The sequence below is a fragment of the Lynx rufus genome, unplaced genomic scaffold (genome assembly GCF_022079265.1).
Source record: "Lynx rufus isolate CCGP_SWC_20201006 ecotype Redwood Valley unplaced genomic scaffold, mLynRuf1.p SCAF_6, whole genome shotgun sequence".
Classification (NCBI taxonomy): domain Eukaryota; kingdom Metazoa; phylum Chordata; class Mammalia; order Carnivora; family Felidae; genus Lynx; species Lynx rufus.
Genome location: NW_025814878.1, coordinates 92378925 through 92405210, shown reverse-complemented (window position 1 = coordinate 92405210; position 26286 = coordinate 92378925). Strand labels below are relative to the sequence as shown.

Genomic DNA, 26286 nt, shown 5'->3' with positions numbered 1-26286 from the left:
TACTCCCAACTGTCACTGTACTGATATGTAAGACTGGAAAGCTGTGTATTCATGGTAATATTAATATTAAATTTTCCATGAAATGTGGATGAGTACCTTTCCCTAAACATTCTGAGAACTTTTCCCAAAAATGGCCCCAAATCACCTTAAACTCTAACTCTGAATTATTAGCACAATATTATTTTGGCTTTACGTAATGCTAAGAAAAGCAAAATGTAACCTTCACAGTTGAGGTGGCTAGTGTATTTTTTTTAACTACACTTTTAAACTACATATATAATTTGTTCATAAATACAAGCATCATCAAAAAGTGCTATCTATCAAACACCACAGTAAACACTGGCAAAACACTGGTGCACACCCCTGTCCTTATACAATTTCTTATACAAGTCCTTATACAAGGACACCCCTGTCCTTATACAATTTACGGTACAGTGGAGAATACGGATGGGAAAATGGGTACAATATACAGTTTGGAAGTAAGGAGTGCTGTGGAAAAATGCTCTTTGGTGATTATGTTTAAGTACATGACATTTATTTAATAACAGAATTCCTGTTTTATTAAACTAATTTCAACTAATCCTATAAATGATGAGCCTAATAATTGTTTCAAGTTAAAATTTGAACTATTAATGTTATACTGGTATTTATGACAATTATATACATACCTACGTGTGTTTATAAAGATATGGATATATAGATATACCTTTGTTACTTAAAATCACATTCCAAAAATCTATCTGGATAACTAAAGAACTCTTACATTTAGAGCAAAACTAGACTGGTTTATCTCTTCCTCCCAAATCTGACTTATTTACAGCTACTTTATTTTTTTTTTTACTTTTTAAAAAATGTTTTATTATTTTTAAGCCAGAGAGAGACAGAGCATGAGTGGGTATGGGGCAGAGAGAGAGGGAGACGCAGAATCTGAAGCAGGCTCCCGGCTCTGAGCTGTCAGCACAGAGCCTGATGCAGGGCTTCAACTCACAAGCTGTGGGATCATGACCTGAGCCAAAGTCAGACCCTCAACCGACTGAGCCACCCGGTGCCCCTGTTTACAGATACTTTAAATGTTAAAGTTTCTGATACTAACAAAATTAAGATATATTAAACTGTTAAACTGTTAAATATTAATCATTATATCTAGATCTCTCACATTTTCATAAGAGAGAAATACACAATGAATAAAATAAACCAAGTTTTTCTGAAAAATAGTCAACACTGTTATTTCATATATACAAAAGTCATAATGTTAAATGTTCCCCAAATGTGACTTTACTTACTTTATGTTGCCTACTAGATGTGACCTAGCTAAAGTATCTTCTAAAGGCAGATGATTTTGGAAAAGCACACAAATTCCAACTGAAAAATGAGCAAAGTAGAACCACGTTCTCATTTTATTTTTCTAAAGTTAAATTAAGTCTTTGAAAAGAATAATTACTGAAAACTCTTAGAATTAAGTGCAACAATCCATTTCATAGAAAAGCTAAAGGCTAATTTTATCAACTGATACATGGAGTTTTTAGAGCTGAAAGACTGGCGATATTAAGAAACTCAATGTGCAGTAAGTAGAAAATGTGTGAGTAAATGCAATATTATCCATGAAAACTGACAGAAGTATTTTCCCGGCCCAATGGCTTGCTACTGAAATCTGGATCAGAAGGCAAACAAGAAACATGTGATCTGTTGGGGTTTTTTTGTTTTTTGTTTTTTGCCGTGATACAAAAATAAGCCTTAGGAGCAACAAATTCTGTTCTTTCTCAAACAGATGCACCACTAGATAATGAAAACTGAAAGAACCCATGTTTTTAGTTTTCAAACTAATAAACTTCTTCACATAAATGACTAAAGGATTTTTGAGGGTATTTATCAGATGGATATGCAATAGCTATTTATTTCAGTGGAAATAGTTTATATTTAAAATAAAGTAGGATATGCAGACCCCACCACAAAGGAAATAACTTTAGAAACACTTAACAGATTTACTGTTTGATCTTGACGGGAATTTATCTTGATGTGAATGTTAGCTAATAGCTTTAATCGGCACTTGCTATTTTTCCTGTGAGTTATGGAAATACTGTTTTTCTTCTATCTTCAATATGGTTTTCAGATGACAGTGGATAAAAAAATTCTACCTAACATAAAATGATTCTATATGTAACATTATTAATTGAAATATATGCATATGTGCACTGTAACTTCTAAAAGGTAAAGTTTTTTTTTTAAGCCATCCAGTAAGCAAAACCAATGCACCTGTTAATGATCCCCTTCAACTTCCTTCAGAAAACCAAAAACCAGACAAAACCTGAAAACACTTTTCATACTAAAACACTACCAAAGAAATAAAGTAGTCTTAAAATTAAGGTGATTAAAGGCAAGTGAGGAACAGGATATGTGAGCACAGAGATTTTCTCAGGGTATTCTGGTTCCTGGACAGCTCCAAAAGCTCTTCCCTTAACTTACAATCACAGCATTTACCTCTGTGAGACATTGTTTTATGAACGACTGTAGACGGAGACAACCATTTATAAAACATTTACAGGTCAAACTTTTCTTAACAGGAAACCAATGTGTAATTTTATAGCCACAAAGCAAATTCTGTCTCACATGCACAAAGACACACATGCACCTTTAAGCAACTTTCCACATTAATAAATTATGTAGAACACCTTTTATCTAAAGGGACGCCTATGATAATGACAGTAGAAGCTGCAGTTTTGTGCTCATGGGGGATTGCTTTAAAATGGTGATACAGGTTTATCCCGTTACCATCAAAACAACCAAAAAAAAAAAAAAAAAAAGAATCCCCATCCCTACCCTGCCTTATAAAATCTCTGGCTAAAACTGCCGTCAGAACAACCTACTGTAATTCCCCAATCTTAATTGAAGCAAGAGAAGAGAGGACCACACAGCATAAAGAGTGACAGCGTTAGTTAGCAAAAAGCAGGAAGAGAACACACAGTGCCAACTTCCCTTTAGTCACTCCTTTCAGTACAGTACATTCTTGTGTTTGATGTATGAAGGAGGGCACCCCTGTGTTATGCTATGTCATATTCTCACAGGAGAATATGAGGGATTACTGATAGCACACAGATCAGCGCCAGCTCTTTGTGGTATGATTATGGTGGTCTCTGCTTGGGTAGGATTTTTCTCTTACCCAGCATGTATGATATTCCTTCTTCCTAAAATCTTAAATTCCATGTTGATGTAGCTGATTGAATGATGTGATCTTCCCATAAGGTCTATGCATCAAGTTATGGTTTCTATAGTGAGAACATTTTCATTTTTAAAAATACTAGAGGAAAAGCATCGTGCAAGTGCCTTGCTAATATACTCTAATTAACAGAAGTCCAGTCAAGTAAGAATTTTTTCCCTAAGAAAAACTTCTTATGCAACAGCCTTATTTAATATCCTCCTGTTCTCAACAAAAATGGGGAACGATTTGTCATGGACCTCTACATAACAACACGGGCACCCTCTTTAAAATCCACTGTATTAAAGCATATCTTTGGATAATTTTATCTTTAAAAATATGGTGACATCACAGACGTTGTTTTAGGATCATTTCATAAATATCTTAGGAAGATATTTGGAAAGTGATTTATTTCAGCAATACTATTTACAAATAAGGCTCAAACTGCCTGGTTTCACTTGTCTCATGATAACTGGCATTGTAGCTCACCCACTATCCAAATGAAGACACCTGGGTTAAACAATGACTTTACCTGGACCAGAGAACATGTATCACAGCAAATTAGGCAGGTGTTCTATGGTTTCAGCTTGGCTTAAAAATTCTCTGCTCCCAGGACATCTGGATGGCTCAGGTTAAGTGTCAGACTCTTGATTTCAATTCAGGTCATTACTTCATGGTTTGTGAGTTCGAACCTCACATCGCGTTCTGTACTGACAGTGTGGAGACTGCTGGGGATTCTCTCTCTTCGTCTCTCTCTCTCTCTCTCTCTCTGCCCCTCCCCATTTCTCTCTTTCTCTCAAAATAAATAAATTTTTTTAAAAATTTGGGGGGCACCTGGGTGGCTCGGTCGGTTAAGCATCCAACTTGGGCTCAAGTCATGATCTCACAGTTCATGGGTTTGAGCCCCACATAGGGCCCGCTGCTGTCAGCATAGGATCCTCTTTGGAACCTCTGTCTCCCCCCCTTTCCCTCCCCTACTAGCGCATGTGCACAGTCTCTCTCTCTCTCTTTAAAATAAACATTAAAAAAATTCTTTGCTCTATGTAGTACTATTTCAATTTTGAAAATAAAAAGAAATTGGGTTAGAGAGCTTTGTACTGGTGATATGTTCATTTGTGGGGACAAACTGAATGACAATTTGGGGCAGCAACAGAGTGGCCAAAATAAACAGTAAACAGGTTCTGAGGTAAAACATTTTACCATGGCCTAGATAGAGGTGTGAAGGGTGTATATGCTTATTGAAACATCAAGTTTCTTTGATCTTCACTGAAGTTAAATCAATTCAATACAGTGATAGTGATTACTTCAGGATGATCAGAAGATCTGACTGGCTGTTGATGACATCACAGGAACTGCTGGGACATGTTCCTTGTATGCGAGTAGGTTACATGTGTCTTTGATAAATAAAAATGTGGAAATATTAATATTACTTAATAACGTCATTTAGACTTGAAGATAATCTTAGGCTAGTAATCTTTACCAGGAGGTAGGGATGGGGGAACACCAAAGGGAATTTTTCCCTTTCTGCCTAGGAATCGATGACAATGTGCATAGAATTTAATGTAATATAGAGAAGTATAAGTAGAAAAATGATACTTTAGTTATCAACAGTAATAGAAAACACCTCACACTGCATACATTTTAGTCCAATGACAAATATTTAGAAGTCAGAAAACATATGGTAAACAGAACTCACACAATCAAAATAGTTTAAAGACTTCAAGCTAACACAAAAGGTAATATTTTCAAAGACTTGGAATAGCTTTCACTGACAGTGAATTAGGACATTTGGTTGAGAATAGCATTTGTTTTTAATTATTATGTTTGGGTTGGTATCTTAAACATGAATTAATTTTGAACTTTCAAGGATATTAGCTGCTATTTCTTAGGATAATTTTTAGGGGGAAAAAAATGGAAGCAGAGAGGTCTGCCTTATCTAGTTTAAATAATCCATTATCCTCCCAGTGAATAGAAGACACCTCCTACTGAGTAACTGGGTGATACCTACTAAGTTTCAGTCATATTCCAAACTTGCTATTATGGAAAATGGTTATAAGATTTTATCCATGATTGGGTTCAACTAAAGCTACCAGATAGAGTAATGTCAAACTAAATTACATTTCAAAGTCTATAATAAAAATAGACCCAGTACTTCAGTTCTCTTCTATTTTTAGAAATCATAAAAACTAATAGTTATTTTTAGCAAACTATTAGTTTTTCACTTGATACAGATTATTCTACTTGTTTTAATTTTCCTAAAATAGTATGTCAAAACTAATGTTCAACCAAAGCCTAACTGTCCAAGGAAAACTAAATTAGAATCTGAATTGTACACAGATTAATTGGCCAACTTAATCAAGGGAGACACCATCAGGAAGACCATGAACTGTTTGGTTCTGTTTCCACCGCAGCGGTGGTGGTCACCGTCATCACTGCATCACTGATGATGTCATTACAGCATCCACACATCAGGTTCTAAGCCAGGTTCACACACATTTACTTCATGTTTCTCACCACAGCCGGTTATATAAAACACTTTCATCAAGTAAGTATTCCTGGTGTTTTTGGTTCGAAATGGACAATGGTTACTTAGCTCACCCAAATTAGGCTACAGAAGAGATGACTCAAAATTTCCCAGAGAAAGTATCAGATGTGCATCACGATGAGTCAAACTGACACAGTGTTCTGCATTATTTCCACCAAAACATCCAAGCTGTGATACTTACTACCTGTGTGACCTTGGGCAGGTCACCTAACCCCTGGCTCTCAGCTTCCTTACACAAGATGGGGATCATAATGATAGCATCCATGTTTCAGGACTGTTAACAGAACTAAAGACAGGATTTAGAATAATGTTTAACACATACTAAGCCCTCCGTAAATGTTAACTGCTTGTAACTGCTTTTTAAAAAACATACATATACAAATAAACAGAATTAGTGACTGTATGCCACATGTGTTATTTACCACAACAACATTCTTGTTATTTTTTGCCCTCTGTTGCTGAAATATATTAAATGCAGGTGATTTGTCCACTTGGAAGCTTCTTTTTGAGTCCCTAGGTCTCAAGACACTGAAGTTATGTCAAGATGTTCTCTATTACTAAATTTCATTAAAATCAATCAACTGCTTCCAAAGTAATCAGAAAAGAGACAACACAGCATGCTAAGTGGTTTATTTTAGAAGAAGTGACCACTTTATTTCTCTTCACAATCAAACAGAACAATCTGTAACATTAATGGTAATGATGCTTTAGTGCTTTTCAGTTTGCAAAACACTTTCCATGCAGTGGTGAGAGTGCTCGTCCTACCTTGCTTTTTCTTACTTTCAAAAGAATTCTCTGCATGGAGAGCCCATTTTTTTCACTGTATTCATGCTTGGGAACACAAAGAAGGAGGTATCGACAAGCAGCGGCACCAATATTATTACTTTTGCCCATTTTCTTACAAGTAGTTCAAGTTGTAAAGAGAAATGAAGGCCTTTTTCCTACACAAATTCACAGAAAAATCCAGAGAAATGATAGGTTTCACAAAAGCACTGAACATGCTTCAATTTCATTAGGAAGAAGACTACTTGATTACTGTCATTTAAGCATTCAGATTTTGTCAGGGTTCTATAGAAAACTCCAGGGACTCACTTATCAAGCTCTCCCCCAGACCTGTGACGCAGCAATGGCCACAGAACATTTTATTTTTTATTATTTTTTTAAAGTTTATTTATTTATTTTGAGGGAGAGGGAGAGGGAGAGGGCGAGGGAGAGGGCGAGGGCAAGGGCGAGGGCGAGGGCGAGGGCGAGGGCGAGGGCGAGAAATACAGCACAAGCAGGGGAAGGGCAGTAGGAGAAGGAGACAGAGAATCCCAAGCAGGCTCTATACTGTCAGTGCAGAGCCCAACATGGGGCTCAATCCCGTGAACCCTGAGATCATGACCTGAGCAGAAATCAAGAGTCGGGCGCTTAGCCGACTGAGCTGCCCAGGTGCCCCAGAACGTTGTTTTTCCGAGAGTGAATTCTCTCATAGGAAATCTCTATTTTGCAAAGCAGAAATAGGAAAGTTTGACAGAGTAATTAGGGAAGTCAAATCAACTGTAAGGTAGCTTTTGTGAAAATTAATTAAGGGAAACCTCACTAAAATGGGAAGTTCAGCAGGGGGAGCTCTCATGCCCTACCACTCAGTCCTCAATTGCAAATCCCACAGGAAGAATCAGACCTCGCAAGTGGATACTACTCTACCGCAGGGCAGGCAGAAGGAAGGACTTACCCCTCCACCCCGATCTCCACAACAGTCCAGCCAAGGAGAGACAGAACAAGTCAGCCAGTGAGAAGCCGCTACACTTTCAAACCCCAGTTTACTCCAATAGACTTTTTGTTGACAACAGCCTTCTCTACTTCTAGCCTTCCTCCATAAAACAATGTTCCTCTCCTTTGTTCTCCAGACTTGCCTATGGTTTTGCCCCGGCATGCTTGTCCCCCATCGCAATTCTCTGCTATTCTCTAGTAAGTCTATCTTTTGATGGTAAAGTACCTGCCAGTTTTATTTTTTAAGGTTAACACTTCCTTCACCTTCAGAAATCAAGATCTATACAGAATCACAGATTTTTAAGCCCTGAAGGAACCAGGCCTTAAACACATTTTATAAATACCAAATGACCATAATAGTAATAAGAAGTTATTTTTCAAAAGTCAGTCACCTAAATAGCGTTATTAAAGATGAGCAAAGGAAACACTATGCCAAGTATAACAACGTAGAATATGATAGTCCATCTGATTCATATTCATTTCTCATGGGAAATAATTTATAGTTTTGCAAGCTCTATTTTCATTTGGCCTTGTTTTATCCTTTATGTGCTAGTGGTGGGACTTACCGTCATACTGGTCTTTACTGCAAAGCAAAACATACCTCATGAATAGAACAAGACCCACGCCAACCCCAAAGACTGATATAGGTCCCATGCATTCCCAATACTTAGGACCTCCTCGGTGCAGGGTTGAACCCGTCTTTGTCCACTGTGGAGATGCAACTCTCACTCATACTGTCATAAATGACGTCAAAACCAGTGACACTGAATGCTGCCCACCATTTTTATCTAATGTTCCATTTATTAAGCATCACTCAGTGCCATCAAGCGGCAGACGTTTCTCGGCACGAAGGAGCTTGCAGTCCAATCAAAAATAATTTTTTTCCTAATCCTCTGGAGTGTGAGCCCAAGATCTTTGTTTTATAAAACCAGGATTACAACATGGAACTCCACTCTGCTTTTACAAATATGAACTTCTGGAAGAAAAAGTTTACAAAAGAAATTAAATTAAGAAGGATAAGAAGACTATAAAAAGGGAAAGAGCAGGAACAGACTATAATTCACCATCTAAACAAAATGCTGGGAGACAAACATGAAGAGAACAAGCTTTTTGTGTTATACGCTGGCCTCTGCAGCAGAGTTCAAAACATGGCTTTGCTCACTCCAGATGTCAGTTGTAAATGACATCAGACGCAGACTCTAAAATGTTAGTTTTAGGCTTGCCTAAAACTTTTCAAGTACCCTTTGACCTCTTGATATTATCTCAGGTTTTATTCCATGAGGGCCCAAATCCCTAGTAAGCTTGCAAGTCCCCACATGCCTGGATGTTACCCCCATAACATGCTCCTTCAGGCTCAAACGCTCGCTACATGACAGCCATATTAGAAGGTTCTACAAAATAGGCAATCTCCTTCAGATACCAATTATAAATTTATTTTAATAACGAAAATAATAAAAATTTATTTTTCTAATAAAAATAAAAAATAAAGATATGAAATAAAAATTCTCTTTAAAAGTGAAAATTAAAAATTTTTTTAAATATAAAAATGAAGAATTCCCTACCTTGAACACATTAAGCTGTTGGTTAATGGTCTCTGTTTCCATACCAACAGGGCCTTGAGACTCTTCATGTTCTTCAGCCTTCTGAAGCAGAGTAGAGAATTCCTTCAGTTTGCTGTAGAATTCTTCAAGACGCTCAACTGTCCCTTCAACTTGCTCTTCTCGGGCTTGTGCTCGGTCCAGTAACTTGTTGCATTGTTTGCTTAAAGCTTCCAAGTCCCTTTTGATTCCAACAAGATCAGGAGAGGTTTCTTCCATGGCCAGCATCCTCTTGCAGGTTTTATTAGCATTGTCGTTGCTTGCTATGAGGGCTTCTAGTTTCTTCAGAAAGGCTTTGATATCCTCCTTTTGCTTTTGCAATGTTTCTACATCTCTCCCCACTGGGGCCATACTATCTAGTTCATCATCGAACTCTGCAAACTGAGAAAACATTTCTCGGATGGTATTCTGGAAATGCCCAATGCCTTGAAGCTTGGTTTCTAAGAATGAACACCTTTCATCAACCTGTTGACTCAATGCACTATGGTCTTGAGCTAAGGTTTCTGCTTGTAATAAAACATCAGAGGTTCCCTTTGAGTCTGAAGCTTCTACCACAAGGTCTTGTGCAAGCCCTTTGACCAAATCTACCTGATGTTTCAAGGTCTGAAGGGTCTTCTGCTGAGTCTGCAACACAGTCAGGTATTTGTTACTGTAGGCCTGGGGTCCTAAGGAATCATAGACATCTAGCTGCTCCTTTGCACACTGAAGCTGCCTTTTAGCTTCTTTGGAAACTTCTTGAAATTCTTTAAACTTCTGGGCCATGTTCTCCAGAGAGAACTTCTTACTGTGAAGTTGCTCGGTGACCATGTCTACTTTCTGGATCAGTGATTTATTCTCATCTGTAACAGCCTCTTTATCTACCTCACAGACACTGAGCAAGCTATTGGCTGCATTGTTTAGCAGTTCTACCATCCCCAAGTGTTGGTTCATTTCCTTCTGCAGAGACTGTAACTTGGCAACAGAATTCTCTGTTTCAGCAGGATCCAAGCAAAATTTTATTTCCTCCAGGTTATTTTGACATTTGACTATCCATGGCCGGAGAGTCTCTACATGCTCTCTGTACTTGAGGGCTTTTTCCAGTGAATCTTTTACCCTGTCTTCCCGTTCTTTCACCTGCTTATTAAATCCATCCCAGTTGGTTTTAATTGAGTTAAGTTGTAACTGTAAGGCCGCCTTCTCAGACCCTTGTGTTTTTAACAAGAGATTTTCACCTTCTGCAATGGTTTTTTCATAAATATTAGACTGAGCAGACAAAGTTTTACTAAAGTCTTTCTGATCTTTAATTAAGGACTCCAAGACATCGAGTTTGGCTGATATGGGGGGACACTTGTTTTGCTCTTCTTTCTTTGTATCCAGCCAAGCCTGAAAGTCTCGAGACATTTGCTGAAATTGGTGAGAGCTCGCACAGGCAGACTGAAGGTGCTGAACATGATTCTCTAAAAATGAAGTCACAGACATGTTTATTTTTCATCAAAATGTAATTCCGTCTGCGAAAAGCCAAGAGAAAGACCCCCAAATAAACGTACAGAACTGGCTAAAAGGAAAGCCTGTTAGCACTAACTGTAAGAACTACAAGTGAGCTCAAGTCCGACCTGGAGGCTGAGGAGGAGCAGCAGGGGAGCACCACCGGAAGAACAGAGGCTGTCAAGGCCAGACCCTGGAGCCAACTCCATTCCAGTACGAGGAAGTGATAACTGTCCAGAGTTCACGTTATTCTGATAAATAACCCACCTCCTGTAAAATCTGACTTTTCCACTTCCGTGATTTGTACCTGTCATAGGGGCACTACGGAGCACCTGGGGACTACAGGGGTTAGGGTTCCAGCCTGGCCTCTCAAAATGCTGGAAGACCCTGGACAGATGACTAAACCTCTGAGCCTCATTTCCCCAAATGTAAATTGGCAAAATCAATAGAAGCTATTGTGGCGATTAAATGATAGCACATGTAAAGTTCTTGGCTTACTGCCTGTCACATAAAAGTGGTCGTAACAGGAATAATCACCAACACGCTAGCTAATATTCATTACCAATATCCTGTCAAAATAAAGGAGTAAATCTGAAACAGCTGCTATGATCAATAAATAAATCCAATCAATTAAAAAAGTATAAACTGAGTATTTACTAGGTGCAAGGCACTCACTGTTACTTTCAAACAGAACGAAGATAGCAGCCAAATGCAGGCCATTCTAACGTGTAGTAACTCACTACCACTGCCTCTGACACATCCTGGCTCATCTGTCACAGAATTATGGCCACAGTAGGTGAGAGAGAAACATAGTGCCAAATGCTTCTCTTTCACACATTTCTTTAGAAAAGCTGTCTGCGGCAGAATGAAACAAAGTAACTGTAGATGAGAAAATGATACAAAGCCTTTTTAATAACTGTATTCATCTGTTTTTCTGATGCAGTGAAACTGTCACAAGACAAAAACGTTTAGATCTTTTACCTTATTTTATTTATTTTTTATTTTTTTTAATGTTTATTCACTTTTTGAGAGACAGAGACAGAGTGTGAGCAGAGCAGGGGGCAGAGAGAGAGAGGGAGACGCAGAATCCAAAGCAGGCTCCAGGCTCTGAGCTGTCAGCACAGAGCCTGACGTGGGGCTTGAACTTACCAACTGTGAGATCATGATCTGAGCTGAAGTCGGATGTTGAACTGACTGAGCCACCCAGGTGCCCCAAACATTTATATCTTTTAAAAACCAGGTTGAAATATCTGAAATTTGAAAGGGCCTTCGTTCAAGGGATTTTTGCCAATTATGTGTGCAGAATTTCCCCGATGCTGCATCTGCATGTGAACACAGAATGACTCTCTGTGCTCATGTGAGTGGCCCCTTCTCCATCTACAATTTCAGTGAGGGCAGACTCTCTTTAGGGTCCTAGCTTCCTGGCAACAGCTTGGAAATACAGAGCAGGCAATACTTGATCTCTATTTCCAGGAAATATATGTATTAAAAGAAGACAGACCAACCTGTTTTTTGTTCAATATCCTTAAATGACTTTATGATGCCTTCTAGTTGCCTACTCAGTTCTGCTTTCAAGTACTCTTCTTTAACCAGTGCTGACAAATCCTCACAGAGGGCCTGGGCCACCTTTATCTGTTTCATTTCCTGCTCCAGTTCCTGCTTCATTTTTTGGGCTGCTTCCAACTGCTGGTTCATGGCATCAGGGTGCGTGCTCACGGCCGCACTGGTGATGAGTTTATTATCCAAGTCACTCAGTTTATCAGAAAGGCTTCTCAGCAGGCTTTGATACTGTGTGCTCTTAATAATGGCTTGGTCGATCCAGTCACATCTGTCACTCAATTGTCCTGTTAGGCTGTCCCACTTTTGGGTCACAGCTGCCAGTTGCTCTTTCACAATCCCATGGAAAGAGGGGTGTTCACCAGGTCTGCTCAAAATGCTCTGACCAGCTGCAGTTAGCTGCTCATATTGAGGCTTCCGAGTATCAAATTCTTGCAGCAGGATCTAAGGCAAAGAGGTAACAAGGGTAAATAAACATACAAGTTAGTGGATAATTATGGAAAACAGAGCTTTGAGTTTCTAAACAGACATAAATGGTATTTACTTATCTAGTTTTTACTTTTGTTTTTTAGTTCCTGTTTTCCTAGCTTTTATTTCAAGGGCAGTGCAATTATCTTAAATTAATCCAAAGAGCAGTGGTGCTTCACAGAGATAACATTTTGTCTAAAATAATATCTCTCAAAGGGGAAAAGAGAGTAAATATAGCAGTCTGGGCAAAATGAACAAAAACCCATGTACAAATCTTCATATACAAAGACAAGCACTGCTATTGGACAAGTTCATATCACACAAACACCAAATTTGTATTTTCCTACTTGTAGTTGTCTCTTGGTAGGATATTTTAAATGCTCTATAGCATTTTACACCAAAGGAAATGTTCAGTGATAACAATGTTAGAATACATTAACTCATGGTGCATTGATTTATAAAAGCTCTTTTAATCTTTTTTTTTTTTTCAACGTTTATTTATTTTTGGGACAGAGAGAGACAGAGCATGAACGGGGGAGGGGCAGAGAGAGAGGGAGACACAGAACCGGAAACAGGCTCCAGGCTCTGAGCCATCAGCCCAGAGCCCGACGCGGGGCTCGAACTCACGGACCGCGAGATCGTGACCTGGCTGAAGTCGGACGCTTAACTGACTGCGCCACCCAGGCACCCCTAAAAGCTCTTTTAAATATAAGATTATTGACATTTATACCCTATATAAAAATTTTGGCCAATAAATCATGTTGCTCAGAATGTGCAGGCTCAACACTGACTCTCGTTATAAAATGAATGATCTAAAAATTTCCTTTTTATATTAAGTTTTTAAATGTTTATTTATTTTGAGACAGTGTGCGTGCATGTGTGTGAGCCAGTGGGGAGGGGTGGCTGGGCAGGGAGGGGAAGAGAGAGAGACAGAGAGAGAGAGAGAGAGAGAGAGAGAGAAAATACCTAGCAGGCTGCGTGCTATCAGCGCAGAGCCTGATGTGGGGTTTGATCCTACCAAATGTGATATCATGACCTGAGCCAAAAACAAGAGTCAGACACTTAAGCAACTGAGCCACCCAGGCACCCCCTAAATTGTAGTATAATATTTTATCTATCTTAGGGAGACTACCAAGACTAGGGGCAATTATTTCTGCCAAATATTTATTTATATCTTTTGTTTTCACTGTCTTCAGGGTAAGAACATATATGAACTAGGACATGTTGACTCTAAACTACCAAGACTGATTTGTGTTTTCAAAAGTATAGGATTAGCCGCACTGCTCTAATACCACTACATATACAGGAGGAAATCTAACTGGAACCACAATGGAGCTTTTTCTCTCTGACTTAAATTTCATGTATTTTTTTTCTCCTTGTGGATTTATCCACTTTGTAATTAGACTGGTCTAACCCACTCTGTTTCAAGGTTCCCTCTCTGTTTTGCTTACTCTTTCTCCTCTTCTTATTCTGTCTTTCCACCCCTCAGGGCTGTATTGCATGAGTTTTACAAGTTTCATTATCTTCTACCACAATCAAAATGAATAAAACCTCAAAGGAGCAATTTCTAAACAATAAAAAGCATATACCAGCTTCTCATAAAAATGTAATTACTTATACAATCACATTAATATTTCAAAGAAGGCCCTTTTTAACAGGGTCTGCACAAACCACAATATGACTCAAATGATCAAGGGACTTGACACACTCATGGGCTCAGGAGACTGATGCCTCCTGGCTTTGGTTCCCTGGGGGTTTCCCCACTAACCTCAGGATGTTATCTTATGGGCATCTGAAACATTACAAATACACTTCAAGGCAGTTTCAGCACATACTGTCCACAGCTAATGTATTTATAATGAAAACACTTGTCTTATTAAGTCAAGTCATGTAACACTCACCTGCACCTGCTGCCTTTGTGTGTTTAGCATATTTGGGTCAATTGACAAGGGCCCAAGAACACTGACCATCAGTTCTTTTTCCACAAGCCACTGTTTTAACTGAGCCTCTACAGTCTGGAATTGGGTTAGATTATTAGAGGATTCTTCCAATTTTTGTTGTCTATCAACTGTTAATTGATTGAGTTCTTGCCACTTAGAATCTAAAAGAAAAAGATAAAAAATAAAAGAGGTGTTTGGTTTTTATACATTAACATCACTACATGTATGAAGACTGCAGGATAGGACTCAGAATGGTACATAGGTGGCTATCATTCCATCTTTGTAACTCTTCTTACACAGTCGATTAAAGCCTACTCTAAGGGTTAATGGCATTTAATGATACAGATTTTATGATGCTGGTGCTGGGTATCAACCGAAGTACATGAAAAATAAATTTGAATCTGACCCTAGAAGATAATGTAGAATAATATGGAATATTCCTTAAATCAAACAGGATCTGGAGACCCTCATTTCTTCTAGAGGCCCTATACAGTCTGTTTATTCAACAATAACTGCCCTACTAGAACAATGAACATTAATTCTTTCCTTTAATAGGAAATCTTCAATGATCAATTCTGGGCAAATGACTCCCACGTTTGTATATCCACGCCCATTCTATTTTATTTAAATCACCACTGACAAGCAGCTGCTTGAAAGTTACACTAGGAAATCTCACCAACCCTTCACACTTAACATAAAAAAAAATCACTTTTTATTCCTATTGAAACTGGCGGATTTTTCCGATTTTAGATTACTTTGAAAGGTTATTCTCTCTTCCACGTCACTGAGAAACAATAATTCAGAATGTTCTTTCATGACTCTCCGAACTCCTATATCCTTGATCATAAAACCTGAAACCCATCCTTTATATTCCTAGTGTCCTAACTCCATTTTGGTCCTCATCATGGTGTGCCTAGACTAGTGTTTCTCAAACCCCAGCTGCATTAGAATGACCTGGAGGGATACAGGTTGCTCGGCCCCATCCCCAAAATTTACAATTCAGGAGGTCTGAAGTGGGGGCTGAAATTCTGCATTTCTGGAAAGTTCCCAGGTGACACTGATGCTGTTGCTCCCAGGAGCACACCTTTGAGAACTATAGTCCTAGACTACTAGTCTTACCACGGGTTTCCTTGTAATTAGGGTATCCCACCTGCAACCAATTTGGTTCTAAAATAATTTCCCTTAAAAAGTCACTTAAATATGTCATTTCTGTGCTCATATCCTTCAATAACTAACTCCTCACCACCTAGATGATAAAATCAGAAGACTTCTGCCTCACATTCAAGGCCTCCCACAAACTGACCCTAATCTACTAACAGTAGAGGGTATGCAGTCTGAGATGAAACCTCTAACCTAGCCCTGTTTATCCTACCATTATCATCCAAACAGGCTTCTGCTTACATAAGCCCCATACCTAACACAGCCCTATCTCCTCTCTGTATACCCCAGCTCTGTCCTTCATCACAATTCTACTAGATTTCTCTGCCAGGAAGGCTTTCAAGCTGTTCCCACCCTCACACAGTATGCTCTCTGAGGCCAAGAGTTATTGACCAGCATTTGAACACATTAGTCACTCAATAAACAGTTACTGATGGGCATGATTAGTTGACCTGACAGATTTTTTCATCTAGCACAGTACAATAAATGGCTGTTTTTAATAGAACCCAGTCCCGAAAACCTCACCTAATAGCATCATTCTATATGGCATGTTCCAATCAAATATAATCTGACAACAAAATAATGCAATTCAAATAATGAATTGGGAGGGAGAAATATCAAAATCTTATCGGGAAGATTTTTTGAAATATGCATTTCTTACTCTCACCCCTATTCTCAAATATCTTGATAATACTGTCCTAAGTAACTCTGATACCCCAGGTGACAGCCACTGAATTAGGGACAAATTAATTATAATGCAATAGGAGTCTATAGTTGGACTAAATATAGCTTTGAACATTAAGATCCCTTAAAATAACTTTTGAAACTAAAACATATTTACAGATTTCTAAATTTATCATAGCATATCTGACTCTAATGGAAGGACAATATTTAGCTAAACATAATGGAACAATTGAAAGTAAAAGAATTCTTCTTATAATCATAGTAAACACACAGCAGTTATTATGTGCCAGGTACAGCTTGTCTGAGCCGTACACACATTAATTCATTGAATTCTCCAAACAATACTATGAAGTAGGTAAAATTAGTACCATTGTCTTACGCGCATTTTCCTTATCATTATAATAGTGAAATGGGGTGATAAGATAATAGAGCTTGTGAAGGAAGTTCCTTGTTTAGGAGAAACCGTTTCTATGGGGACAGGATAGAGATGGGAGGATAACTCTAGATAAAGAGTGAAAATCACTAGACTTCTGTAGGGAGCTACTTTTTAACCCTGATGGGGGAAGAGAAGAACACACAGTAGGGGCCAAACGAGTCCCAGAAGGAACTTCATGAAGGAGAAGGGAGTTTGTCTTTTCCAGACCAAAGGGAATATATATGTGTGTGTGTATGTATGTATATATATATATATATATATATATATATATATATAGTGTGTGTGTGTGTACATAATACATACACACACACACACACATATACACATGTAAGGAATATTTAAACTAAAATATAATAAAGTATAAAAAAATAGAAACACCAAAAATCAAGTAAAAACCAGTAATGAAAACATGTTACTCAGTGCACAGCATTTTATTTCCCGGTATCTACCCTCTTCATAAAAATAAACTTAGTTATGGTGTTTAGCAAGAAAAATACAAGATATGCCAAGTCTCAGTACAATATAATTTGAAATGGTATTTTTAAATATGCAACATTTTAAACACGAAACATTAAGGCAAATTCAAAAGTACACCGAGGCTGTTGGATAAATTTTTTTCTGATAAAGACTGTGATTAAAAAGTAACTGTGCTTCTTTCTATTGGTGGACTCTGGTTTAAGTAACATAACATACCAATTTCTGTCAACATCTGTTTCCATTTGGGGGCCTCAGGAGTATCTGGGTTCTCCTCCAACAGCTCTGTCAATTTGTCTTTCAACTCCTGCACTTTGTTTACATTTTGCTTCAGTTCTGCCTCAAATGACTAACAAAAGGAAAAAAACTGTGTTAAAGTATGTCAATATCAAAAGACAAAAACACAATTACAACAGACGAAAATATCTACTGTTAGGTGCTGAAATGAGTGAGGACCAGAATTCAGCAGATAATTATTCTCCTTTCCTCTTCTTAACCAATCTTCAACTATCTGATAAAGGAATCCCAAAGAGGAACACTACTACTGTGGAGAAAATTACTCCACTTTCTGTGGAGAAAATTACTCTACACCCTAGTACCTAGGAATAATTTCTTATTATCCTCAAACAAACCCCTTTGGAAAAAAGGAAGATGGCATCAATATTGTAACTGAGAAGAAAATCAGTCTGGATAAAAGCTGCCAGGTTTGAGAATCTACTAGTGAGTCAATGCTTTTCTGGATAACACATTATAAAATTCAGATATAGGTAATCATATTTGTAGACATTTTTGCCATAATTGCCACAAAAAGTCATTTCCCCCATCTTGACAGTTGCAGAAAGAAATGCCATCTATTGAAGAAAGGGAAAGCATAAGCTACCCTATTTTATGCTGGACAGAACAAATCCCTAATACACCTACATAAATCTTTTCTAATAGTTGACTGGTTAAAATCCCAGACTTAACATGATTTAAAGGTGGCAAAGCTGGGGCATCTGGTGGGCTTAGTAGAGCATACGACTCATGATCATTGTAGGTTGTAGGTTTAAGTCCTATGTTAGGTGTAGAGATTACGTAACAATAAAATCTTTAACGTTTTATTTTTTGAAAGACGGAGAGACAGAGTGTGGGTGGGGGAGGGTTAGAGAAAGAAGGAGACACAGAATCTGAAGCAGGCTCCAGGCTCCATGAGCTGTCAGCACAGAGCCTGACATGGGGCTCAAACCCACTAATCATGAGATCATGACCTGGGCCAAAGTCAGACACTTAACCGACTGAGCCACCCAGGCACTCCTAAAAACAAAATCTTTAAAAAAAAAAAACAAAGAAAGGTGGCAAAGTTACCCCAAACAGTTCACTCATCTTTGTAATGTCTGTGTGTAAAACAGATTCCTATTATCATCACTGTCTACAGAAAAACATATGAAACAAAACTGGCAAATTATTTGCTGAAGGTTATAGAGCTAGAAATCACAATAGGGGTCCTGAGGGTCCCATCTGAATGCTAGTCTGTTCTTTTTTAGCTCTTCAATAAATATATCCACAGAATATACCTTGTTCTGCTCAACTTGAGTCTTCACAGCTTCCGCATCTGTAGGTGTAGGTGCCTGATGCCATTTTGTTGCAGTTTTATTCATCTTCTGTAGCCACTGCATCATTGCACTTGATTCTTCCTGAGCCTTTTGCAATTTGGAGAGTTTGCTATTCAGTTCAGATATTTTGTCCTTAAGTAAGAGGCCAAGATCTTCATAACCATGGCTTATGTCAGTCATATCCTTTTTAATGGATGTTAACCCTAAAAGTAAAAAAATAAAATAAAATGAAATAAAATAAAATCAGATGGACACATTTTTAAGACAGTTTAGAGTTAGAACACTAGAAATAAGTTTGCTTTACATGTTATTCCCTTGTATTTTCTCTATATTAAGCCTACCATGATAAAGTCATAGAATTTTTAGAACTAAAGGGTTAATATTTCTAAAAATTTTTTTAGAATTATAATACTATTTAATAACAAACAATTTAGGTACATTGCATAATACCCAAAACTATAAAATGCTATATATTAATTTCTTAGAAATCAAACTCAAGGAAATAGCTCAAAGAATGTTATTCCAAGTGACAAAATATCTTAAATTACTTAACCAGAAAAAAGGAACATAACCAAATACCAAACTGAACTACCAGGTTTCACTAACTTCAGATGAACAAAATTGCATGGAATGTTATATTAATATGATACTTATGGCAAATGACTATGATAATAAATAATTATTTTAAGTCAAGGTTGAAATTTCGATATAAGTACTGTTCATCTCTAAAGATTTTTTCTCAAGAACAAAAATAAGGGGCGCCTGGTGGCTCAGTCGGTTAAGCGTCCGACTTCAGCTCAGGTCATGATCTCGTGGTCTGTGAGTTCAACCCCCGCGTCGGGCTCTGTGCTGACCGCTCAGAGCCTGGAGCCTGTTTCGGATTCTGTGTCTCCCTCTCTCTCTGACCCTCCCCCATTCATGCTCTGTCTCACTCTGTCTCAAAAATAAATAAACATTAAAAAAAAATAAAAAATAAAAAATAAACAAAAACAAAAACAAAGTTACTGTAATCAATAAGCACTTAAAGTTACTATTCACCTTTATTTGCCAAAATTTCTTGAGTATCTGTGGCTGCTCCTTCACCATTTATTATTCCACCTGCAAAATTATTAACACTGAAGTAGTCATAGATTTCAATAGTATTTCTACACGTTAACAGTAGACTGCATTAACTCAAACCCCATAAACAGTAGTCATTTACAAATGTTATTACTATTTGAAAATGTAGACCACTGATTCAATTTCTAAATCAAATAAAGGTCGAAAATTTTAAGAAACTTTCTTGTCTATAAAATTCATTCTTAAAGTGGTAAGGTAACATGATCACTTTAAATACTAGTGTCAATAACTTTAGATTAATACAGTAATCATTAAGTATTAATTATAAAACAATTTTGTGATAAAATTGCTTTATTGCTAAATTTTAGTGATAATGTCCTTGAAGCTCAAAAGTTGCTCACTATGTAAGTGTGTTGCATGAAGCATAAATGACTGACAGAAAAATCCTTACTTAAAAATTTGAAAATTGTCTGGTACAGTTACACAGTGTTATTATGGGTTTAATGGAAACAGAATGAGGTACAAAGACATGAAAAGTTAAAAGTAAAACAAACACACAAACCCTATTACTAAAACCCACATTATGTCAACACAGAGAGAGAAGAGCACAGTGGTTAGAAATGCCTGGGCTTCAGCGTATGAGTCACCTGAATTTAAATCCCAGCCCCACTAATTACTAGCTGGGTGACTGGACAAATTAATCACCACCCCAACCGAACGGGTGGGGATAATAATACCTAATTTAAATGCAAGAACACTGTAGGTATTCAAGACAGTTAACTGACTGCCTAGCAAATAGGAACTACTCAGTAAGTAGTAATTATTACTCCTCTCTAATTATCTAAACATCTAGCCTTGGTTCCTTTTTCATAAGCAGAGTATTAAAATACTGAATTAGACTTTCTCATGTGAGTTTGCATTGGCTTCCTATCTAAAACACTAGACACATGAGAACAAGATTAAAACAATAATATTTCATATCTAAATCTTAATCTAAGTTTGGTCTCTTTAAAAAAAATCACACATTGACATTTTGGTTGAAAGTGAACATATCCTGATGATGCTCAAAAATGATTCCTACCATGCTTGTTAGTTATCAAGAGTAGGAAAAAAACTTTTTTTTTTTGTACCTATTGCAAATACAAAGTGGACCTGAAGAACTAAAAACACAATAGAATTCCTTTTCTAAAAACAAAGCCAAACAAAACACTTGACATTTCAGGAAATGTGATTAGAAGAGAAAGGAGAGGTCATCACACCATATATAACATAAGTGGACCCTTAAATGGGGTTAATAGAGCGGAATAAATGGTTGAGAGAGGCCCAGCGGGAACATCAGTCTCACAAAAGGGGCAGCTAGGGGGCTGGGAGGGACAGATAAACCACAAAGGATACTCAGAGATTCTCAGAATAAAGATACAAGGTTTGCCTCCATCTGTTCTTGTACTTAAAAAAAAAAAACACCAATTTTAACAACATAAATATGTTTTAAACTATTGGGGTGCCTGGGTGGCTCAGTCGGTTGAGCATCCGACTTCAGCTCAGGTCGTATCTCACAGTTGGTAAGTTTGAGCCCCGTGTCGGACTCTGTGCTGACAGCTCAGAGCCTGGAGCCTGCTTCAGATTCTGTGTCTCCCTCTCTCTGCCCCTTCCCCACTGATGCTCTGTCTCTCTCTGTCTCTCAAAAATGAATAAACATTAAAAAAAAATTTAAACTTAAAAGCATATCCACAACTTAAATGGACTGTAGAATCATTACTTATACATGACTCTCCCCTTGTGTTAAGTGGCTCAGTCATGACTGCAATTTAGATATACTATAGTTGTTTTCTGTACAAAATAAAGTAGATGCTAAAGGAGATGGGAATTTTTTATTTTTTTATTTTATTATTTATCTTGTTGAGAGAAACAGAGACAGCACAAGCAGAGGAGGGGCAGAGAGAGAGAGGGAGAGCGAGAATCCCAAGCAGGCCCCGCCGTCAGTGCAGAGCAGACACAGGGCTTGAACCCACGAACCCTGAGATCATGACCTAAACCAAAACCAAGAGTTGGTCACTTAACCGAATGGGCCACCCAGAAGCCCCTAGATGGGACTTTAATTTTTTAAAAAAGGAGAGATTCACCCTACACAAAAGAACTGCTTCTTTCTTTCACCTCTCCTTTCCCAGGAGACCAGACTCATTTATCAAATATTTCAAAGAGGATTTGAGCATCTCCATTAATTACGGTAAAAAAAACAAATTAGAATCTGCTCTTTCCTCTTCCCCAATCTAAAGCTCCCCCTATTCTTACGTATCAATCTGGCTACATTTCAACTGTAGCCTCTAAGAAAATGAACAGAAGAGGAATCTGAAATTTGACTCATTACAGATACTCCTCCATATGGGGAGCATACTTTTAGTGCATGCATATACATGCCATCTTTCTTGTCACTTTTCTTTTGTGTTTACTTTATGCATCAATTTAAAAACTAAGGTAAATGAAAGTAACAGGGTCAGACCCAATTCTTAGGGGTTTCTCCACGGATGTAAGTAAAGCACATACCTGATTTGACTGCTGCTATTGCCTTTGCAGGGGTAGTGACAGCACTGATTAGGTTACATAGTGAGATCCCACTGTTGTTTACTTTCTGAATCTCTGGTGTTTTTGAACTCCACTTCTCTTGTAATTTCTTGAGATATAAAAACACATTATTTTCCAGTCTTCATAATAGTTTCAAAGTTACACATTATAATTCAATTTCTTTAACATATCTTAAAGCAATGATGACTGTGGGTCCTGATTCATGGGGGCATGGATAGAAAAAAAGGCACCATCCCTACGTGACTGTTAACACTGTGCCCAGGTGACTGTTAACACTGTTAGCGGTGAGGAGTGAGGTATGGTCCATCCTGCATTCTGCTCCTAGCCACAGTGGAAGTCAGGCTATTTCTAGCTGCCATGGATTCTAAAGTAACTGTCAACTGCCAGTCTGAAGACTATACTCACAGTAGTAGCCAAATTACAAGAAGAAAGGTACTAGAAATGATTTTTTTAAAAATGGGAATTTAGAATTCTATTTAATAGTGAGTTTTAATCATCAAAATTTCAATGAATTTTTAAAAACATACATCTCCACAAAGTTGGGAGTTGGGATAAATGCTGTAACTGGTCATAAGTTTTATGATTTGAATCAGTTGACAAGACTTGTACACTATTTGTACTAGGGATTCAAATACTGGTTACAGTGATGTATCTGAGCTAGAGTTAATTGCTGAGTTGAAGAGCAGGGTCTTTTACATAACGTTATGAGAAATGGTATAAAAACTGAAGCTAAGTAGAGATTTGATGGGGAAGTAAACTTGGGTACTAGAACAGGCAGCCACTAATAAATATATTTCAAAAATCAAATTAAGTCAAAGTTTGTGTTCTTCCTCAAAAGGATCACAGCTATGTTATGACTTCCAAGTATCACCAAAATATACCAAACATAAATGAGGATCTAACTTAATATGATATTAGATAAAAGGAAACCACTAATAGTCTTTTAACCTCTCATGACTCACACAGGCAAGTAAGAATTAGTATTAGATAATGATTCACCTTAGTTTCTTCCAAAGATTTTCCTAAATCCTCTGCACCAAAAGAAGGCTGCACAATAGGAACTCTTTCTGTTGTTTCTTCTATCCATGACTTCAATGACTTAACAAGGACTTGGAAAGCATCCATCTGTTCTTGACAAGAAGATACAGCTTCTTTTCTAGATAACAAAAATTATTGAAGAATTTAAGTCTCCGACAGAAAATACTCCAAAGAAATAATTACTAATAAATAAATTATTATTCTTGTATCAAGCTTACTATTAAGAAAAAAATATTCCCCTAAGCACTCTCTAACCCTTGATAAGAAGAGGAAAGGTGTCATAGATCCAAGTGAAATCAGCTAAATAACTATTTTATTCCTCAGGCACACTCCACAGAAAAAGATAGGAGCAGTTAAGAAATCTGTAACCCATATGGTAATGGCACTCTATAATGCTACATAAACTCTAAGGCTATATAAACAGTTTTAACATTATTTAGATTCAGCAAACTTTGATCTGTCCACTTTATATGGTGCTTAATGCCAGCAGGCACAGAACGGGCAGGGAAACATTTACACATCACTGACATGAGGAAAACATCCTGCCATCTAGTGGTTTCTATACGACACTACAGTCCTTCTAGTGGATGGATAAACCAGGTGCCTCCGAGAGTACAGTTCTCTCCAAACTCTCCAAACATGAGGTGAGACCTGGTTACAAGAATGTTAACCACCACCTCCCCCACAGATCGTCAGAACGCTCCCCAATGAACTCTAGGATCTTTCTGTACACTAAGCACCTTGGAGGGAGGGCACATGCCCAGCAAGGAACAGCTGTGAGGACAGTCCCATTTGGTGCATGGATGATGACCTATGGATGGCATGTGCGCATGTGCATGTATGTGGAATAGCAACATAGAAGAGTCCACTGAAGCTGGACTAATTACTGATGACTACGTGGTCTTAAAACTGGACCATTCTGAAGGAAGAAAAAACCTAGAGTTGACCTAGGAAAAAGAATATTACTTCCGTGCAATGTGAATTAAATATTATGTGACAAGATGGAAAATGTAGCTCTGGAAATAGTATAGATAATAGCACTCAAAAGTTTTAGGTAGAGGATCCTGAAGAAATTAAGTATAGGTAAAAGATAAGTGTTTTCCATCTTTGTGGGTTCTTTAGCAAAACCAAATGTATATTCCAAACTAACATGAGATCAGAAATATGTAAAAGTCTAGCCACAAGGTTTATTTCTAAAAAGCACAGCTTTTTAGCTCAACTTAAGTTCATTTTCTCGTTTCTTATTTATTTACGGAATCATTTCTTTCTACAACTCTTTAAAAGGTAAACTATTTTACGTTTTAAAAAAGGCCATCAAGAATTATTTTAAAATTGCGCATAGCTTCTAAATTGAGCCCAAAAAGCAATGAGCCATGAGCTATCTTTCAAGGTTATTTCTGCTTTTGCAAATAAAATGTGCTATTCGCCAAAAACTTCAGAGACTACAGTGACTTTAGATTATTTTCAGTAAAACACCACCACCACTATTTTTCTTCATAATACTCTCTACTTTTAGGAAAAAGTACCAAATTTCCTTCCTAAATATTTTAACAAAAATGCACTTAATTTTAATCGCAAAAAAAAATGTTATCAATATAAAAGCACTTACAAAGTAGTCCTATGCTTATTCTCAAGTTTTATTTCAGGTATTGACATAAGCAAAGAAAAATAATTCATTCTTTAAGTGTCAAGTAGACTAAAATCCAATTTCTTAAGGGGTGCTTACTTTTGTTTGATGGTATGCTCCATTTCCTTGAATTTCTTTGACAAATTATTTGTTTTTTCAAAAACCAGAGCTTTATCACCTGGCAAGCCATGGCTAGATATCTCCTTCAAAAGACTGTGTAAAACTTCAAGATCTTTCTTATGTTCTAAGAATTCAGAAGTTGATTCCTACAAAGGATTTAGATATTTAATTAATAGAAGATACTGCTAGATTTTCAGATGGCATTCTATCTACCAAGAGGTATGTATGGAGCCAGAATGGCTCTCCTCAGAATTTCACAGAAGAATGATCTCGCCTGTAGTCAGTACTCTAAATATAAATAAACATGCAGTAGGCTGTTTGAAAGAGAACATAGTAAATTTATTTAATTTAAAAACGTACTCTTCATACTCTGTCTCTTTGTGGGTTCTGGCATATAAGGTACTTTTAAGATCTTTAATATGTGCAAACTGTGTATGTGAGACATGGTGTTCATTTCTAATGAATGAGCAAAACATGTTAAGGAGAAGATGGGGTTTGGGATTTTTAAAGGAGGGAAGCACAGATCCTTACCAATCTATCAGCAATTAATCCATCAGCAATCTATCAGCATTAATGATGATCGTTAATTATAATTCTGCTAATACATGTATGAGCTGGTCTTAAATGTTAATATGCTTGATTAACCTCGTGATTATTAAGGAAGACACACCTGCATATATTGAGACAATTCACTAACGTCTTTTCCTGGCACATCTGTGTCAGTAAGAGCCTGAGTTTTTGTTTCTAAAAACGTTTGGAGCTTTTCTGAGAGGTTCTCAAAGAGTTCTACTTTGGTTTTGAGCTCCTCCATCTTGGCCAGTTTTTCTTTGTGTTTATGACTAGCTTCTGAAAACCGAGCAGACAAGTCTTTCATCTTGGCCTGCAGTGAGGATGCAGTGGATGGGTCTGAGGTCTCCATAAATTTCTTCACTTTTTCATTCATGGCATTTATACTGCTCTGACGACCTGCAATATCCTGTTCCAACATCTGAAATGAA

At 37.4% G+C, this 26286-nt stretch overlaps 1 protein-coding gene across 5 annotated transcripts in view; it reads right to left on the bottom strand.

The window, feature by feature from the left end:
* Positions 1-26286, bottom strand: part of DST (dystonin) — a 496498-nt gene that overhangs the window by 87731 nt on the left and 382481 nt on the right. For all 5 annotated transcript variants that reach the window (XM_047102585.1, XM_047102584.1, XM_047102586.1 and 2 more), the window contains 10 exons: positions 25959-26276; positions 25268-25434; positions 23503-23659; positions 22465-22591; positions 19900-19959; positions 18823-19064; positions 17489-17618; positions 14479-14678; positions 12058-12553; positions 9053-10524 (listed from right to left, as the gene is read on the bottom strand). In XM_047102585.1, coding sequence (XP_046958541.1) covers positions 9053-10524; positions 12058-12553; positions 14479-14678; positions 17489-17618; positions 18823-19064; positions 19900-19959; positions 22465-22591; positions 23503-23659; positions 25268-25434; positions 25959-26276 — 3369 coding nt within the window. The remainder of the gene's footprint in view (positions 1-9052; positions 10525-12057; positions 12554-14478; positions 14679-17488; positions 17619-18822; positions 19065-19899; positions 19960-22464; positions 22592-23502; positions 23660-25267; positions 25435-25958; positions 26277-26286) is intronic.